This window comes from Phlebotomus papatasi, chromosome 3 (genome assembly GCF_024763615.1).
Source record: "Phlebotomus papatasi isolate M1 chromosome 3, Ppap_2.1, whole genome shotgun sequence".
Taxonomy (NCBI): Eukaryota; Metazoa; Arthropoda; class Insecta; order Diptera; family Psychodidae; genus Phlebotomus; species Phlebotomus papatasi.
This window is the reverse complement of record NC_077224.1, coordinates 33,363,711-33,384,183: the sequence shown is the minus strand read 5'-3', so window position 1 is coordinate 33,384,183 and position 20,473 is coordinate 33,363,711. Positions and strand designations below refer to the sequence as shown.

General features: G+C 34.3%; 1 protein-coding gene across 3 annotated transcripts in view; it reads right to left on the bottom strand.

The window, feature by feature from the left end:
* Nucleotides 1-2,071: 2,071 nt before the first annotated feature.
* LOC129805343 (ring canal kelch homolog) overlaps nt 2,072-20,473 on the bottom strand; it is a 31,040-nt gene continuing 12,638 nt past the window's right edge. The window contains exons 4-5 of one of the 3 annotated variants that reach the window (XM_055853204.1): nt 12,103-14,536; nt 2,072-2,234 (exon numbers count right to left, since the gene is read on the bottom strand). In XM_055853204.1, coding sequence (XP_055709179.1) covers nt 12,110-14,536 — 2,427 coding nt within the window. In that variant the 3' untranslated portion in view covers nt 2,072-2,234; nt 12,103-12,109. Of the gene's footprint in view, nt 2,235-11,671; nt 14,537-20,473 lie in introns of those variants that run through there. The other 2 variants (XM_055853205.1, XM_055853206.1) reach the window with 2 other exon arrangements.

The window sequence follows — 20,473 nt, the reverse complement described above, 5'->3', positions numbered from 1 at the left end:
GTCGGGAAAGTACTCTCTCTTCGAGTGTTCATGTCTTCGAATAATGTGAATTTTCTTTTAGTTTTCCTAAGAGACTTACATATTTCTATTAAATATTAATTTTGGCTTACCCTCAATTGTTGAGAATACCGTGATAATTTAGTGTAAATCTCTTACTAAAAACAAAAGAAATGCACATTATTCGAAGGCATGAACGTTCAAAAGGAGAGCACTTTCCCCTACGAGTTTAACTGATCAGTTCATAGGAAATATTAACTTTTTTGACGTCAGATGAATATAGGGTAGAGTGAGCTCTTTTCGAAATGTAAGCAGTTTTTCGCCACCTAATTTAAATCAACTAAATTAAGGCATTTAAGAATAAGTAGAATTTCAACACTCATAATATGTTCTGTTCTAATACCCCAATACGTTATTACGTCTCTTAATTAATTGAAATTCGTTTTAAAACAGGTGGCGAAAAGTACTGAAACAAGCATAATTGGGGAAAATGCATATTTTTCAATGAGATTATCTAAAATCCTTGAGACGTATCCAAGATATATAGATAAATATTGCTTCAAAGAGTCTTTATACAAAAATTAATTTTAGTCTGACAAAAATATCACCCCTTACGAGGCCCCTAAAGCTTAATGGTGGCGAAAAGTACTGACTCTACCCTACTCTGAGGAATCTTTTCCAAGGAAAAGTATGTATTTTCCAAAAAGGACTTTGAAAATCAGATCTCAACGGCTGAATTTTTCAAATTTTAAAATGAAAATTTCAGAAAATATAGTTTATAAGGTAAAGTACCCTCACTCGACCGAGTTCCTCGATTCGATCGCTGGATCAATTTTTGAATGTTTGATGGTCAATTTCGTCAATTTCTATGAAATGTCACTGGTTCGTATTATTCATGGATTAATTGACCTATTTGTATTAGATCATACGCATAATATTATAGCAAATATAAATAAATTGAATAAATAAATCTACCGGTCGAGACTAGGAACCGATCGAGCGAGGGCACTTTACCTTATGTTCTACTTTATCATAAAAATTTGTTATGTTGAAAAAAAAAATAGAGAAAATTGTGTTTTCCAATCTTTATGACCCATGTAACCCCTTAAGAGTCGGAATTAAAATAATCATTTCATTGAAAAAGAAATGAGAAATATGTTCATTTTTCGGTTTTACAGAACCATGTCATCCTTTAAATTTAAAGCACCTGATACAGTATATTATGACACTTACCTTTGTTGCATCCTAAAATAATATGGCTTTCGTTTCAACTGTTTTTAGACACGTTTTTAAGATGGGTTAAGTCAAAGTTATACATTACATTAAAAGGTTTATGACAATTCACCCTCTGCTATAAAATTCCTCCCATATTCCTTCATGAACATCCAGAGCAATATATAAAATTGGAAAGTGATTGACTTTGACCGTAGATAAATAACTACATTTTGGTCAAAGTATCAACCCCGGCTCAAAATCCCACTCCAAAATTATTCACTACCTCTTGCTTTCTTAGAGAGATGATTTCTGTCTCCGAAATATTGACCTATTGACCAATGAACTCGATAACAGATCGATTATGGATACATTTCAAAAGACCTTTCGTCCATAAGACAAAACCCTTATCTCTTCGTCCATTTAGGATGGAATCAAGAGGAACGTTTGTTTTTCATTGATTTCTTTGGTCTTCTTGCTTCATCAACAATTTGAAGTGCAATCAATTGAGGTCAATCAAATAAATTAAAGAGAAACCTCTGAAAATCTTTTTCCGTTTCTTATTACCCCGAAAAAATAAACTTAATTAATTTTCTCGGGCATTTTTGACGAAGACACTCTTTGGTATAAAAGAATTAGAAGGAGTAACAATACGAAATTGTCTTTTGCTTTAATGCATAATTTAAACGTGAACGAGCAGTTTTGCAGAGTTAATTTCTGTTCCATTTCAAATTCAGATTTAATAATGATTCCTTGGACTTTTATACTGACTTCCTTGTACCATCCAGCATTCATCCACAGAGCTACAGAGAAAAAATCCATCACACTAAAGCTTTTTGTTGAGAAATATTGCGGAACAAACTTTTCTTTGTCGTCTTTATTTCTTGACATCTTTTTTTTTATCATTACAATATCACATGGAAATAAATTAAATTCACCCTATCATCATTTTATTTTTTTTATGCTTTTCTCTTACCCTCTCTACGTATTCCTTTGTTGTTGTCCCATCCTCTGATCTGGCTACGCTATATAAAAATTGCAAGACATCAAGAAAGAGTTTTGATGTTGTTTTACTCTAAATGACTGAATTTTGATTGCTTTTGATAAGTTCACGGAATTGTATGAAAAATATATAAGACTCAAGCAAACTTGGATAATATAAAATGTTTTCTCTTCAGATAGTCTTATTCCATTGTTGAGAAACAATTCATCATTCTTTGTGGAGTCCGCAATGGGCAATAAGTGTTTTAAGATGGGGAAAAACCTTAAAGCAAGTGTACTATTTGTGCAATGCTTTTCTTCAACAGCATTTATTTGCATACCCTCTAGCTTAAAAATAAAAATTAAACAATAAAATCACTAATTAGAGAATATTTCATTTGACTCTCCTTTAGAAATTGCATGCAGAAAAATTGAGGAGAAATAGCTGAAGGGATTTAATGTAATTTTCATCATGCTATTATACTCTTTCATTTAAATTTTATATAATGTTCATACATTTGACGATGCTATTCATAATATTATGTATATTAGACAGGACTTGCATGATACACATGAATAAATTACATATTATTGATTATTGGAATCCTTTTCAAATAATCAAAGTTTAAACAATTATAATAATAATATTGTATTATTCGGATTGGGAACAATGCAGTAATTTAATTAAATGGAAAATGTACATTGGAAACATATTAAGATTGGAGTCCGTTCATTGAACTGCAATCAATATAGTAGATTCTGTAATAAGTACCCATCATAAATATCAACCGACAGACGATAGAACGCTTTCAATTAGAGTTTTGAGTACATATTTTCATTATCAAAATTTAAATTGTTTTTTTTTTAATTTTTAATTAGCCACAAACAAAATATGAAAAGCATTTATATTTATGTAGAAGAAATTATTATTTCAGCGACTTTAAAAGCGGTTTAATTTCTAAATTAACAAAAGAATAATTTAAAATTTCAACTAAGTCGTTGAGCAAGATATTTAAATATCTACCGAAAATTACTTTAAGCACTTTAAGGCGTCTTCTATACGGGGGGATTTCGAAATGCACCCCAATGTGCTATTCCCGGTGAGTCTCGGGAAATCTCCCCTAGTGGTTCATTCCTGAGATAAATTTTCTCCACCCTCTGTTATAAATTCTCCAAGTGTGCTCTAACTAAAATAGTTAGTCTGGAAGACTTTCTATTATATTTCGAAACGTTTCGAACGTCAATCACGCAGTGTTTTACAATCAAAGAACTTGTTAAAGAGTGGTAAAGTTAATATTTATGCCTGGAGACGAACACTTTATAAGGAAGAGGAGATGGGGAACCCATCCTCTATAACAAAACTGTCCTACCGCAGGATTTTATGCTAATATTGTTGCTAAATTAAGAAAATATCGTAATTTTTTATTTTTCTATAACTCAACTTTATTCATAAACGTAAGGGTCTCTAAGTTCCTAGAAATTAGTTGAATATCACTTTTCAACTGACAAATTCCATAACTACACAAGGATGTCTATTTAACAATTCGACCATATTCTAATGAAGATTAAAAATGCATTCAGAAGAGTGATCGATAGCGTGTCCCTATTTCACCAGCTTTTCGACTCTTGATAACTTTGAAAATAGTTCACAAGAGAAACATCTCTTGAAAACCAAAAAAAATTAAAATCCCTTGAAATGTCAAAATATTCGAACATAAACAAATAGAGCTTTCGAATAGGGAGATTTTAACCGCCAAATGATAAGCAAAAATGCGCCAGTCTGAAGCTCGGTGGGGGACTTTTGTTTCAAAATGGCGGTTTCGAATTAAAATCCCCCCGTTTAGATACTCCCAAATAGACTAAAGATTATGTCTATAGGTGATAAAAATTGTGTTTTAAAAACGGAAAAGAAATTGGAGATGACAAACCTGTCAAAAATCTTGAAATTTTTATATCCAAGACAACAACTTCCGATTTGAATTTTATATATCGATTAAAATTTCAAGATTTCGAAATAAACTAATAAGGAAACTATACCAAATTTCGGCATAGTTGAATTATTTAATTTTGCTTGGAACCTTGAAAACAGTTTATCATCTTTATTTTCTCTAAAATCTTTCCTAATACATTTTAAAATAAATAAAAATTGCTGATTACAATGTAGACATAGCTTTGGATAATATTTCGGCCGCCTTGATTCTTATAGTTCCTTGTTCTTCCGGAATTCTCCCAAAGGCTTTTTCTTTCGTTCGTAGAAGGGATATTTTTTGTTTTTTCTTTTTTTTTTATTTTAAAATATTTAGAATACGTAAAACCAGACAATTTATGGAAAAGTGACGAACAAAGAAGTGGCCGAAATTGCAAGCTGGACGATATTTGATACAGTGACCTTATATTGTTTTATTTTCTTTTTTTTCATTTTTCTCAAAAGTCTTACGAAGCTCTCTGGAATTATTAACAGTGAAAGGTTTAATTTGAGATTTTGACCGGGATTCAACATATTATACTTTTTTAATAAAAAAAAGTTTTTTGTTTTCATCAATTGCTAAATTTGTATTATATTGTTACACGTGAAAGATTCCCCAAAAAAGCTATGCAAGCCATTCTGAGGAGACCTCGACCTCAGGGCAGACCTAGGACAAGGTGGCTGAATAAAATTCAGGATCTTGCGTGGGGGCGCCTTGGGATTGAACCCAAACATCTTCCTGAAGTGGCAAAGGATCGACCAGCGTGGGCTGCTAATTTGGATGTCATGAGCCCGCGACCCCAATAGGGATAAGCGGTTGAAAATGAATGAAAAAATGAATGAATCGTTACACGTCGCAATCTTTAAATATCGGGAATATATTTCTCACTCCGTTTTTGAAATTAGCTTTTTGTGAAAATTTTGCAGTCACTACAAATTTTGATTTTAGAGTTAATCAGTATTATACCTTTCAGGGGCTTCAGGTATGAACTAAGTCAATATATCCGACTTACAAAAATGAAGGAGTGAAAACTAGTTTTTTGATATTTTGGTGTCTTTCTATTCCTACTTAATTACTGAATGCTGGAAATATTAAATTACCTTATCAATTTTTCAGCTTTATGGCCTCTACACACTGGAGAAATTTATGTCCATATTGAAGCAAATTCCCTACGCTTATGTAGGAAAAAGCTTTCAATATTGACATAAATTTCTCTACCGTGTAAAGGCCATTAGTTTGTGTTAGACACTCCTTTTCACCAACGGCACGACTTTGAAATATAACAGATTGTTTTCAAAATCTTCTATTTCAGTCGAGACACACTTGGGGAGATTATAACAAAAAGAAAGAAAGTTTTATCTCAGACAGGAACCATTTAAAGATACTTTCCGAATTAATAAATGTATAGCATGGTGGGTGAACCTAGAAGTACTTTCTATTTAAATGGACGTTTAAAAAACACATAAAGAAGCTTTATGAAAATTAATTGTGAAATAATTTTTAAATCTTGCAATTTTCTGAAAAAAGCTGTAATTTTTTAATGTCCTTTTCTGTTTCTGAGAGTCAAAATAAATTGGTTATTGAAGTTTATCTAATGAAAAAGAAAATAGAAATCATTTCAATTTTGTAAAGAGAAAAGTTTGAGATGTTTTGTTGTATTTTGATAATATAAAAATAAATTATTAAAATTCTTATTTCAGATTAAAAACTGAAAAATAAATACGTATGCGAACTTTGTTCATATTTCTTCACAAATTCATTTCCATGCAAATTAGTCGTTTAACAACCATTAAAATTCATTATTTTATTTCCAAATTATTTCTTTTGAGCCACATTGTTTTAAAACATAAAAAATTTCGTTACTGCAGCATCATATTATTTTCTTGAATATTGAAGACCAACAATTAACACTCTATATGCAACAACCTATTAAAACAAGAGTATACATGTCACTAGTGAAAGTTTATCATGGGCAAACTTAACAAATGTACAAGCAATTTAAATTCTCCCAGCAGGATATATCCACTACAGCATTAAGTATTTAATTTATGCAAAATAGTGACGAGGCACATATACTCCATGATGTATTGCATTTCAGTTATTATACCATTGGCTTAAAGTGACCCAGTGGGATAAATCATTTTAATGAAACTGTGTATAATATCACACTATTTTGGTTAATTAAACTTTGACTATTGACTGTTACAATTTTTCTGCATATTGAAATTCAATATTGCAGTGTGATTTATGTTGTAAATTTATGGGATTTTTATTCGTTGCTCTTTGTGAACAAAATTGATGGAGAGAATATTATGTTCAGTCATTTAGTGTAAAACAACCCTATAAAATGCTTTGAATATTTCTTTTGTCTTATTTTTTTTTCTAATTCAATATTTTATGTTCGTTTGCTGAATTCTATAATATCTACCACAACTTCTAACTATCACACAAAACTGTATTTCTAAACGATGGTTTTATTTTTAAATGTATTTTAAAATGAGAAAAATATTTGTGATCAGTATATTGGTAAAAAATAGACAGTAAAAAAGATGTTTTTTTTTTTAATAAAAAATCATTTTGGGTCGGTACAAATTTAAGAATGGTCAGTAAAATTGTGATTTCCTTCAACAAAAAATTGAATTTGCAGTGTAGAATAATTAAAATTTTGTTAGTAAAATGATTAACACTTTGTCAAAAAAAAAATAACAATTTTGATCGGTAAAATTAATAAGTACTTTTGTTCGAACTAGGGGAAACTGGGGCAATAGTAAACACGGGGTAGTTGTAAACACTGATATTTATGTTTAATTTACTTGGACTTATGTCGACCAGTTGTTCAAGGAACAAAAATTCCTATACTATCTATAAATTCATATAGGTCTCGTTCTCTGATATTCAATATTTAATTAAAAATATCGCAGTGTTTACAGCTACCCCGTGTTTACTACTGCCCTAGTTTCCCCTAAATTGATTTTGTTTTGATGTTCGAAAGAAGAAGAAGAATGAGAAGAAGTCTGATGGACATACGCAAAAAGTTTAAGAAAAAGAAAGATGACACGTTTGATTGAAATTTTCCTGATACAGTAGACTCTCGCTAATTCGGTTTTTTCAAGATCGGACTACTTTTTAATTCGGGCAGCAATTTGATTTGAAAAATGTTTGTCGACATTAAATTCAAATTTTCGAATGAAGCAAATAGGGTAAAAAGTCTAAAGCGAGACAGTTTGGAAAGTTGGACGAAGCACTGTGGAATGTGAGACACCTCCCTAAAAACTTGATAATAAATCAACTAATTATTTCAATTTTCGATAAAAAGATTATTAAACCTAATTTTGTGATTATTCGAGAAGTTAAAAACGCAAAAGTCGTTATTAAACAATCGAAGAGTGACTTGCAAGAAGAATTTAAAAAATGTATTGCATTCGTGATATTCGTAACCTTGACACGGTAGTTGTCATTTTCTCAGTTTCTTATGGAAGTTGCTAGTAAAATATCAAAGTGTTTTTTTTTTTTAATTTTTCTGCATAATTTGTGAAATATTTTAAAGTCCGTAGTGAAAATCGAAGGACATGCATCCATTTAAAAGGTGAATAAAAAATATTTGTGAAATATTACATTTAAAAAGGAGAGAAAAGTGATTTAATTTCGTGTTGCTTTCAAAATAAATTTTATGAAATCTTGGACAAGTTGATTTTGTGAATGAATTTGGTGGTTTTGTGCAGTGAAATCATGTTAACAAAGACGACAAAGATTCTTAAGTATCCGGAGAAATAGTTGCAACAGCAGTTAGCAGCTGATAAGGAGAAAATCTCGTGGAGAAAGGCTGCCAAGATTTCCAGATTCCGAAGACCACTTTTTCTGACAGAATGGATAGTAAATATCGCAAAAACTCCTGGAGAAAGACAAATAGGAGCCTCTACAGAACTCCCAAAGCAAGTGGAAAAGGATTTGTTCGGATGGGGAATTGAAATGTGCTAAAAATTGCATCCGCTTTAAAGCTACAACTCCTGGACAGCGCGAGGCGTCTGTGAAATTTACAGAACCTCTTTTTGGTTGGACGTCCAGGAAGTTCTTGGTAATTAGCGGTCCTCAACTGTTACCCGGGCATAAAGGAGGGATTAGCATAACCATACAATGTGCAAGTATACACAGAAAACCCTCAACATTTGATTTTCTAGATATTTTGTCATTAATATCACTATGTCCAACTTTCCAAAAGTTTTTGTCCAACTTTTCAAAATTTTGTCCATCTTTTCAAAATGTGTTGTTTTCTAATTTGATTGAATATTCTAATTAATTGATTGAAAATCCCAATAAAAACTGTTAAGATTCTGTTAGAATATTTGACAAGGAATCTCATAATAATAAATAATAAATATTTATTCGGCTTAAAAATGCATTTGAAATTGAACTTTTTCTTAAGTGTCTCCCTTTCAACAATCCACCCTATGCTCAATTTTGCCACGGTTTGTCTTAGTTATGACTCCGGCATACCTTTTAGATCAGGAAAATTTCATGAAGTCGAAATTCGAATCCTTTTCTTTCTGACATGCTTTGCACATGTCTATCTCATTCTCTCGTACTCTTCTTCTTCTTTTCAACATCACTCCAAATTCAATTTAGCTCAATCGAATTTGGTATGCGAAAGAATGAGATAGTCATATGCAAAATATGTGAGAAAGAAAGGCATTCCATTTTCCACTTCATGAAATTTTTCTGATCTAAAAGGTGTGCCGGAGCCATTATGATGTGATTTCGCATTATTGAATGGTTCTTATGCAATTTACAATAAATATGAGTATGTAAAATTAGTATGATTATTCAGATGAACAAAAAATCGTTGCATTTCAAAAAGTTTGACGCACGCATTTCTCTCCCCGTCAAATCATTGCTCTACTTGCCGATTTTACTCGGAGGTTTTTTGAATTGTAACGGCATATTCTAGTACATTTAGAGAAATTCTGTAGATTTTCGGCAGAATTTCTGCCAGAAAATCTGTAGATTTTCGGCAGAAATTCTTCCGAAAATCTGCAGATTCTCGGCAGAATATCTGCATAAGAAATCTGCATAGTCTCCATTGTCTCAACAAAAATATTGTTGATTTATCAAGAAACTGTAGAAGTTACAAAGAAAATAGTATGCTCTGCTTAACAAGCATTACCGATTAAACATTTTAGATGAGTAAAAAGATTCAAGACAAAAATACTAATTTCTTAAAAAATGCCCACGAAATGATACAAAAACACGAAATTTAGGTTGACATTCTGCTTAAAGTTTTCACTTCATTATTCTCTACTTAGAACACGGCGTCGGAGAATTCTTCATTTTATATTAAGACTGTGATATCACCAAGAATAACTCTATTGAATTTTGTAAACAAAAATGAAAAATGTTCCATCTTTTCTGACACACATGTCTGGAAAGTCTGGAATGCAGAAAAAATCTACAGAAAATCGGCAAAATATCTACAGAAATTCGTCAGAGTATGCACCAGGATTCGTCAGAAAATCTGCAAAAATTTCTGACGAATTTTGTCCCAAGCCCAAATAAAATTCGTAGGTATATCTACAGATTTCTCGGCAGAATTTTCAGCAGAGATGTAGCGATTTTCTGCGGAAATCTGCAAGATATCTGACGAAATTATTTGACGGGTTTAGTTTGAGTGACATTTCGGTCCCAAATGCCCAAGTTTGAGAGAGTCTACTGTATACAAGTTGTGCGGTAATTATGCCCCCGGCAGACCTTTTAGATCAGGAGAATTTCTTTCGATCGAAATTCGCACGTATTTCTTCCTCAAACGTTCTGTATATGCCTATCTCATTCTTTAGCACTTACAATTGGATTAAACTAAATTGATTTTGTGGTGACGTTTAAAATAAGAAGAAGAATGAAAAAGAGTAGGATAGATATATGAAAAACTTTTGGGAAAGAAAGGGAAGCGAATTTCGATTTCACTAAATATTTCTGATCTGAAAGTGTGTCGGAGCCTATATGGCTCCGGTACACCTTCTAGATCAGGAAAATTTTATGAAGTCGAAATTCAATTCCCTTTCTTTCGGTCCCGCGTATATGTCTAACATATTCCTTCACACTTTTTTTCTTCTTTTAAAAATCATAACAAATTCTGTTGCAGATTCTAAATTTGAATTTAAATAATTATGGGGGTCAGCCTTTATAGATTAGAGATACTTTTATGGTTAGGAGTTGCCAGATAGAAAAGAAGCGTAGAAGTGTCAGTTTTTAGAGGGAATTCTGCTGGAAAGGACGCTAAGAGATTGATTGCAGAAATTGAAAGATTTTGTAAGTAAAATTAGAAGAAAACTAGATTATATGTTACAAGAGGAATTTATTTATAGGATAGAAAATAGAGATAAAGATTTCTGAAGGACGAACACGAGTAGGATTGATCTTTGAAAAGTTGATGAAAAGAATTACTTGTAAGGTAGAAAATCCATGAAATATTGTAATAGAAGTTTGAGGGATCTCTATTTATAGGGCAATTAGGATAAAAAAAAGTGAGCAGGAATTAAGGGAGATTTAAGAGGGCACCTTTGACCGCTCAGGTAAAGATAGAAAAAGATAGGTTAGATGTTCAATGGCTGATTACCACTTTTTTCCAGATCTTAAATCGTTCGTGTTCACATTTCATTCGCATCCCGTCCCGATTCTTTTTGATCGCATAGACTTTGATACGGTATTATTTGAAGAATAAAGAATATTTCCGATATGGAAGAATTTGTCAAGAACAAATTCAATTAAGCTCAATTTAATTTGGAGTGAGAAAGCATGAGATAGACATATGCAAAACGTGTGATAAAAAAATGATGTAAATTTCGATTTTATGAAATTTTCCTGATCTAAAAGGTGTGCCAGCAGCTCCTCACCAAAAATTTATATTCTAATGGCTCTGTCACACCTTTTAGATCAGGAAAATTTCCTGAAGTCGAAATTTGAATCTTTTCCTTCTCACACGCTTTGCATATGACTATCTCATTCTTTCGCACTCTTCTTCTTCTTCTTTTAAACATCACTCCAAATTCAATTTAGCTCAATCGAATTTGGAGTGCGAAAGAATGAGATAGTCATATGCAGAACGTGTGAGAAAGAAAGGGTTTCAAATTTCGATTTCATGAAGTTTTACGGGTCTAAAAGGTGTGCCGGAGGCATAATTAAATTAATCGATTTTTCATTGATCAAAATTCATATTTTTACTTACCGACTGCAGTTTACATCTTTTGTGTAATTTGCTTTTATATTGACCCAAATCGATTACTTTACTGTCAAAATTTAATTTGAATTTGAATTTGAATTTTAATTTAGATTGCAAGTTGATCAGTTCAAATTTTTTACTGACCCCTTTTTTTTACCAAAATACTGCCAGCTCTGCTGAAGCCTTTTAACATGCTATTTTTTCTTCTATTAAAAGAAAAGTCATATTCCATAAACCTTGTCTTTCTGAACTATACTCTGTCTTATAAATTTTGGCCAAGGGATGGAGATAAAAATTTTAAGTCTGTTACACACTCCATTAGAAGTATGTGATTTTTTTTTTTAAAAGAAAATATTACAAGTGAAAAAGTATGAAGTATACGAATGGATAAAAAGGTTGAATAATGAGATTTATTATGAGAAAAATTCGTTACCTCTTGCTGTTTTTTTTTTCTTGCTTTGCCCCTTCCCTGTTAAATATTTTTCTCAAGTCTGCAATCATAATCTTCAGCTCCGGATAGAGAGAGCTTGCTCAAAATTTAATAAGATAGGCCTCTACTTGCGTTTCCCCATAATGAAATCATCACAACTCTAAATTTTGCGCTTTCGCAGACTCTCTTGGCTCTGATTCGTCCCGTTATGTTTTTTTTTTCTCACAAAGTATATCTTTTTTTTCTTCTTCTTGGGGGGTATATAGTCAAGGGGAGAGATGGTAAATGGAAAATGTTCTCTATACCTTAATTTCATTTTGATTCTGTCGGAGTCACTTCATCACTCTCCGGAAAATCATCATCATCTATTTGATCCTCTTCGGCATTGTCAGAATTCACATCAGAGATTTGTTGGCAAGAAGCTGTGGCTCCCAGAGAATCATCACTACTGCCCTCCATTGCATCTCTATCGGCTGTTCTCATTGATTCTGATGATGACGAGGGGTTTTCGTCGCAGGTCTTGGACTTTCCAGGCGGAAGAATAGCCTGGGAAGGTGTTTTTTCATCGTCAGAAGACACATTGACTCTGTTTACAGGCCCACGGGAAGTTGATGGAACTGGAGAGGATGATCTCTCAGATTGTGCAGTTACTTTTGACTCTTTGTAGTCTTTCACGCGGAAAGTTCCATCTGTAATCCTCTTAACATCTCTCACTCTGCCATTTGCTGGTCTGAAGCTATTATTTTCAGTGTTGAGCTCCCAGTTCCGGAAGGGATCAGCCATATTTGGGCGTTGAGCGATGCTCGGACTTTCAGATCGTGCTCTTAAGAACGGTGATTGCTGTCTATGAGCCCGGGGGACATCATAAGTTCCCAATTTTGGTGATTCTGGCCACCAATTGTCCCTCCTGTTGCCATATTCACATTCCCGAACCCTAGCCACAGACTGATTATTGCAAACAATCCTTCCTGGACGCTGTCCTTCTGTCTCAGCCCTTGGACGCATCTCGGCTTGTCCATTGAAGCGCACCAAACCCTGTTGATGGCTCCCAGCATCACCGCATCCTTCACAATTGCGCGAAAACATAAAGTTGAAGTCGATTATCTTGTAATCAGGTCCCTGACCAATCCATAGCGGTAGCCACTTATTGACCAGGAGCCACTGCAGAGAAGATTTTGAGATGCGATTGAGGGTGGAATTGTGATTGGATGCTGAGGCTTTGTTCTTGCTCTTTGTATGCTTGGGAATAGCTCCTGTGGGTCTCTGTGTTGGGAAAGATCCACCAACTGGAGCTGAATTCTCCCTGGGAGCTGTACCGCCATTGGCAGCTCGATAGATATTGTTCATACTCTGAGAATTCTCACCGCCCAGGCAACTGAAGAAGCTATAGCTGCTCTTGACGCCATTTGTGGCATCTTTGGTGTCGCAACATTTGCTCCCAGATGCAGCTGCATTGAGCCTAATATGGCCTACTGTGCCAAGATGCGAGTGTCCTAAGACAGCATAGTGGCCTCCTAAGTTATAATGATCGATGTTTCCACATGAGGAACTCAGATGGCGCTCAATCCTCCCAATTCCATGTCCAATGACATCCAGTCTACCATAAACCCTGGAACCTGAAGCTGAGCTACTTTGCCGATAGATGGGATCTTCACGGATCTGCTCATAGATATTCTCATAGCGGATGTAGTTGTTATAGTGGTAGGATTCGGTATCATCGAAACTCCTCTGTCGATGCGGTCGACTGGCTGAGGTGTACCTAGGTCTATTAGGATTGAGATCTAGGTGCAGATTAGCCCTTCGGGTGTTGCTGGTGGTATTGCTGGCAAAACTCCCACGGAGCTGCCGTGGAACATCATAGCCGGCTGTGCGATCGTACAATTCATTGCGATAGCCAGTTGAACGCTGTGGTTGTATCCGAAATGGATGAGCAGCCTCATGGGCATCTGGGGCAGCAGGGGCAGCTAGAGCGGCAGCATATTGGTCAATGGACTCATAGATGTTCTCATAGTGTGGATTGGAGGAGTGAATTGGAGCATTTTGGTTAATTTGGGAAGTGTTCTGGGCATAGCCCACAGCACCCTCATTGCCACACCCCTCCGCTTGACTATTCTCCTCATCACCACCACCACAATTTGCATACCGCGCCGCTGCGCCCTGCTGCTCTATTCACATGGGCTTATCAATGATGCATACCCCAGCATAACTACGACCAATACCCATAATTGCCGTCAGTGTACGCCATGTATCCGTTTCCGGACAGTACACTTCAACCGACGACAAATTCGATGTACCATCATCACCACCAACAACATACAGAAGACCATCGTGAGCAACAACTCCAGCATTTCTTCGACAAAATGACATATCTGCCACTGGATACCAAACATTCCTCTCAGGATTGTAAGCCTCAACGGACTTCCTTACCAATGGTCCATCATGACCACCAACGGCATACAGAATATTATCCAAAACCCCAACACCAGCTCCACTTCTGCGAGCCTTCATCTCTGCTACTTGAGACCATTCATCCGTTGAAGGATTGTACCGCTCAACACTGGCCAAACACTGCCTAGATGCTCCATCGTAACCCCCAACAGCATACAGAAGACCATTCACCACACCCACACCAACAGAACTCCTCCTTATCGACATCGATGCTATCATTCGCCATTCCTGCTTACGTGGATCATAGAATTCAGCCGATGAAAGTCCCGTTGATCCGTCAAAACCACCCACCTGCAGAAATTCACAAGTTTCCAAAAAAGTTTAAGTTTATCTGCACTGAGAGAAAAAAGAAATCTTAAAATTATATTTTTTGACGACTTAATTTTATTCTGCAAAAATAGAATAAATTTTAATCTTTTCCTTCATATCTTCGATTAGTTCTTAGTCGTTTTAGTCAAGGGGGTGACATTAGCTCTGAAAAATGCGACCGATTTTAGTGTAATTTTTTCCCCTGTTTTCGTACACATTTCACGAGATATATCCAAAACTACGTAGGTTGCCAATTTACGGTTTTCGGTTGCCTCTTCGCTCTTAAATTGGCTTTTATTTTGTATTAGTATTTTTTGCAAATTCATTCTATAATGATAGAAAACAGCTAATAAACTCAAAAGTTTTTTCGGATCGCTAGAAACATAAGAAATGTCATGCCCCTGATTTTAGTCATAAATTCAAATCTTTTGCGGAGACTTGATTTTATTATTCACTCTCTCAGAGAGAAAGAAACGAATATAGTGTGCAGCAATATGTTCGTACTATGTGAGAGAGTGAGAAAAAGAATTCGTCGGTTCCGAAGAAGACTATTGTAAGCCTAAAATGCAACTTTTCAGGAGAGAAGTTTAAAGTTTGAGATACAATATTAGGGGAAAGGCTCATAATTTTGTCCAGATTCTTATTTTGGACACTTTGAGGATAACATTGGACACTAAAAATAAATTGATTAAAATGATGGATTTTTATTCCAATTTTAGATGAATAATGAATTCTATCTAAATATTTGTTCTTTTTGGAAGATTTTAACACTAAATACGTTAAATTTTGAATATGATTTGAGTTGAAATTGCTTTGTTGAAAATTCAGTGTGAGCAATTGCTTACGAGAAATATGACAGAACTTCGTGGCTTACTTCAGTCTTATTTAGTTTTGGTGAAGTACTAACAAAGTTTGTTCGCTTTTTTTGAGTGATATTATTGAATATTCATTGAAAATTGTGTTGATTCACGTTACTGATGATTTGTACATTTGACCTGAAGTGAGATTTGCCTTGTGAATTATATTTTTCGTGTGAAAAATGGGAAATTTTTTAAGACATTCATCAGTGAGGTGATGATTCTTATTTTGGACAGGTGTTTTTCTCACGAAATTTCGTGAAGTTTTAGCATTTGTGATGACTAGGTTGGACAAATGCCTGGAGAAACAAAGGAGCATCATCTCTACGAAAGAGATGTAGCGAGAAATGCCCTGAAAGGCTCCCGGAAAGGTCAGGGAATGAGCGAATCCGCACGTTCTTGGAGTATCGAAGTCAACTCACTTTAATGAATGATATGGAAAGTTTCCGGGCTTCTGTGACATTCTACGTTTCCCTTACATGAACAGGAAGAGGACTTGGTAAGATTGGTTCATCAAATGAAGAACAATAGGCATCCTATTGAGGGGGTTAGCTGTCCAAATTTACAGCCAAATTGGACAAATTAATAAACAAGTTGTCCAAAATAAGAGCCAAAGTCACCTCTATATATCAATTCATTTTTAAACGTATTAGAACTAATTTTAGTAAAAATAAGACGATAAATAGCTTGCCAAGTTTCTAAACAACCCTTCTGAAAAGAGAGTAACAAGAAATGTCAATTAGTATTGAAAATATCGCACTTCAAACTTGGAACTTCGATGCTTATAAGCAGACTGTCCAAAATTATGAGCACTTCCCCTAAGCTATAAAAATTTAACTGCAATTAGTTTACATATACTTTTTGCAATATATCGTAGAAAAATGTAAGCTCTTCCCCATGAAACATGTTCCACGATGGTAGTTTTAGTGGAAAATGTAAAAAAGTGTCCATTTATTAGTGTTTTTTTGGAAAATTTAACAAAGTCAGAAAAATCTGTAATGTATCTCGACTTATCATAATCTAGCTCGGAATTTTTAACAAGATGCATGTGATAAGTCGACATACAATACTATACAGTAGACTTTTTCAAATTCGGGCATATGGGGCCGAAATGTCAGCCGAATTAGACAGAAATTCGGGCGACAAACTTTTTGAAATGCAACGATTTTTTATTCATGTGCATATATATATTGAGTTTACACACTCATATATAACGTAAATTGCATGAAAATCCCTCAATAATGCAAAATCACATCAAAACTAAGACAAACCATGCCAAATTTGAGTATATTTGATTCATTTGATAATCATAATCAAACTTGAAAAATGACAACAAACTTTTTCAAATGTAATTGCTGCCCGAATTAAAAAGTAGCCCGATCTTAAAAGAGCCGAATTTGCGAGTCTACTGTAATTTGGAAAAATAATCAGAACTCGATAATTTAAAATGGACTTACAATAGAAATATTATTTATATTGAAATTGATATACCGATTTTTTAAAAAATATAAATAGAGCGTAGTTTCAACAATTTAGTTTAAATCTTGTAGCAGCAATACGGATAATTGATAAATTTCTTGTTAAGTATGATTTAAAACCTAGCCCCTCAAGTTTTCTGAAATTTGAAGCCACTTTCTCATACTCCCACTTAAAGGACAATGGGCAAAAGTGGTCTATGGTGCGACCACCAATGAGACCAATATCATTGAATAGGTAACAACTTTTGTTCCGGGACCAAAGTTTTAAACCATGGGGGAAAAGTTCTAGAGCAAAAAAAAAAAAAAACGGTTTTCGTAGAAGAAAAATAATCTCTTATACGAAATATGCGAAATTATACTGTCTTTTTTAAGGAAATACATAAACTGCAACATAAAATGTATTAAATGACTGCATATTCTCGAAATAGACAGAAGAGCATATGTCTTTACAATGCATAACATGCGTAGGAGGACATTGAAACAGAAGTGGTCAAAGGCAAAACTTGATACCTTATATCACAGAGATTTATTAAGCGAATTTAATCAATGAATGCTCAATCGAAAGGTCTCGAAAAATCCTATAAAATAGCGGTATAGATCAGTTCACAAGTCGACGGCAAGGGATGCTCCAGGTTATCAAAGTTTTCAATTAACAAAAAATGTGTTAAGTTTCGAAACTGTTCACCCGATTTTAATGATCTTATAATATGTATGTCTCATACTTTTATAGAGAAAGATATGACTTCATTGTATTCATCGATTTCAGTAGAATCATTACATATTTTGATTTATTTTTCTAACTGTGATTTATTTATTTATTTTCTTTTGAAATCGTAGTCAGATATTATATGACTGAATAGCCTTCCATAAACCTTGTTCCCATGCAGTGTTTCAGCTTTATACCTTTTCTCAGAGAGAAGTTATAGTGGAAAAAGTCCTCATTTTGTATGGTGACTACTGGAAGGAGTGGCGGGGGGAAACGTATATATACACTGTTAAAGAGCCTTCCATTGCCCTTGATCCTTTGCCAAGTTTCTGATTTCTACTTCTTTTCACAGGGGAGTTATAGTGGAAAAAGTCATTATTTTGTATGGGGGCTACAAGAAGGAGTGGTTGGGGGAGGAGCCTATAGGGTAAGTGTGCCAAATTTCGGCATAGTTGCACGCAAGCGTCAAACTCTCAAGTTTGAAATGTAATATTTTAAATACAAATTGATTTTTTTTAAATTCTTTCTTTTGTAAGCGTGTTGCTTGGAACCTTGTAAAGAGTTTACCGTCTTTATTTACTCTAAAATCATTCTTAATACATTTTAAAATGAATAAAAATATAGACATAGCTTTGGTGCCTTATTTCGGCCACCTTCATTCTCATAGGGGAATGTGGGCGTGGTTCGCACAGAGTGAACCTTCAAACGATGCTAATTTTCTCTTTGTTTGCAAAGAGCTAGGTCATCACATCTTACCCATATGCGATACACTCAGTCCCGGCATTAAGTCCTTCGAGATTATGCACCTGACGGAATTATGCACACACAATTATGCAAATTTGCCTACCATCGGGAGTCAATTTATGAAATCATTTTTGAAATACGCCTGAATGCATACTATGGTGCGACGCGGGAAATTTGAAAACATTTTGCTACTTTTTCAGAACAAAATTTTAATTTCTTTTTTTAAGGTTTTTTTTTTTATTATTCTAACCATTTATTGAAGAACTCTGGCCATGTACTGTTTGTTAATGCATTTATATTGTTGAATTAGTTGAAACATTTGAATCTTTTTGTTTGAACTACTTTTACCGACTTTTACTCTGCGCGAAATTCGTTCAACGGTCAATTTATTCAAAAGAAAGCCCCTGTAGGTATGCAAATTTTCTCGATGCATAATGCCATTTCGCGCGTTTTTTTCGGTCCCGAAAATGTGCATAATGCCGGGATCTAGTGTAGTTGATTATTAACTTTACAAGACGAGATGAGAAATGGTAAACCAACTCTTTGCAAACAAAGAGAAAATTCGCATCGTTTGAAGGTTCACTCTGTGCGAACCATGCCCACATTCCCCTAGTTCCTTGCCCTTTGGGAATTCTTCCAATATCTTTTTCACGTCATCTTGTTTGTCGAAGCTACATTTTTGTTATTGTTTTGCATTGTATAATCACTAGAGTATGTAAAATATAAAAATTCATGGAAATTCGAGCAACAAAAAATGTGGCCGAAATTGCAAGCTGGCCGGAATTTGGCACACTTACCCTATACATGGTTGAAAAGCCTTTCATAAACCTTGATCCTAAGCCACATTTCAGCTGTCTACTTCATCTCAGAGGAAATTTAAAATAAAAAAGTCCATATTTTGTATGGGGGTTATTGGAAGGAGGGCTGGGGGGAGGCGATAGTGTCCATGGATAAATAGCTTAAGTTATACATTGACTCCATACCGAATTTGATGAAGATCCCTTTAGTTGATGTTGAGTAATTCGATGTCAAAATAGTATTTTTTCGAAAGGATAAAGGCGATTTTACAAGGAGTCTCGACGAATATCATCCTGGGTCTTGGTAGTTTTTCGTCCTACACCATTACCTATAAAATGCGCCTAGTCTCATCTGTGGTCGCCACATAGACCAACTCCCATACATTTTTGCCCAATGTCCTACTATATAAACTATATTATCGATGTAGCTGGACTTTTGTGTATTTCCGGATACAAGTTAGGTAATGTTTAATCAAGAACATTTGCCTTTAGTTAATATATTTGGAGGGTTTGAATTTCGGGATGCAAGTTGTTTGATTTTTGATTAAGAATTTTAGGCTGCAATTGGTAATATAGGAGTTTTGAGTTCCTGGATGAAGAATTGGTTAAATTTCCTAGTGAATATCTTATCTTTGGCAACTGTCGGTGTAGTTGGACTTTTGTGTTTCCGGATGCAGGTTGGGTGATATTTAATCCAAAACCTGAGCCTTTAACGAATATATTTGGAGGATTTAAATTTCGCGGTACAAGATGAATCTAAGACTTGTTGAGTTATTTTAGGGTAAGGCATATATTGTATAATGTCATTTCTTTCCATCTTCTCCTTCCTTAGTTGCTCAAGGAGTAGAAGCATCTATAGAAACCGCTACGGCGCTAGATATCTTACTGTCTATGTATTGTCTAGAAATCTTATACTTTGTATTTTTGAAGTATTTAATGATAAAACTGATGATAGTTAGTTAAAGAAGATCAAAACTTTCAGTTTGTGTATATGTATGCAAGATGCGTTAAAAGGTCTAAGGGTTAAAGGTAAGCGTTAAAGGTCTAAGTTTCAACCATTTCAGATGATGGTTTTTAATGCCCAACGCACAATAACGTTTGTTTAGTAAACATATTTTTGACACTTCAATGAGAGTGAGTGAGATCTAGATCTAGTTATCTAGCTCATTCCCATGGGAAATTTTGAAAACATGTTTATAAACAAAAGTTATTATGCGCTAGGCATAACACTGAAAACCCAAACGACAGTGAAAGTACATAATTTATAAGCAATTTTGCCCGGATTATTACTAGGCTCCTGTGCAACATAGCGATTGATATTGAAGATAGATCCAGTA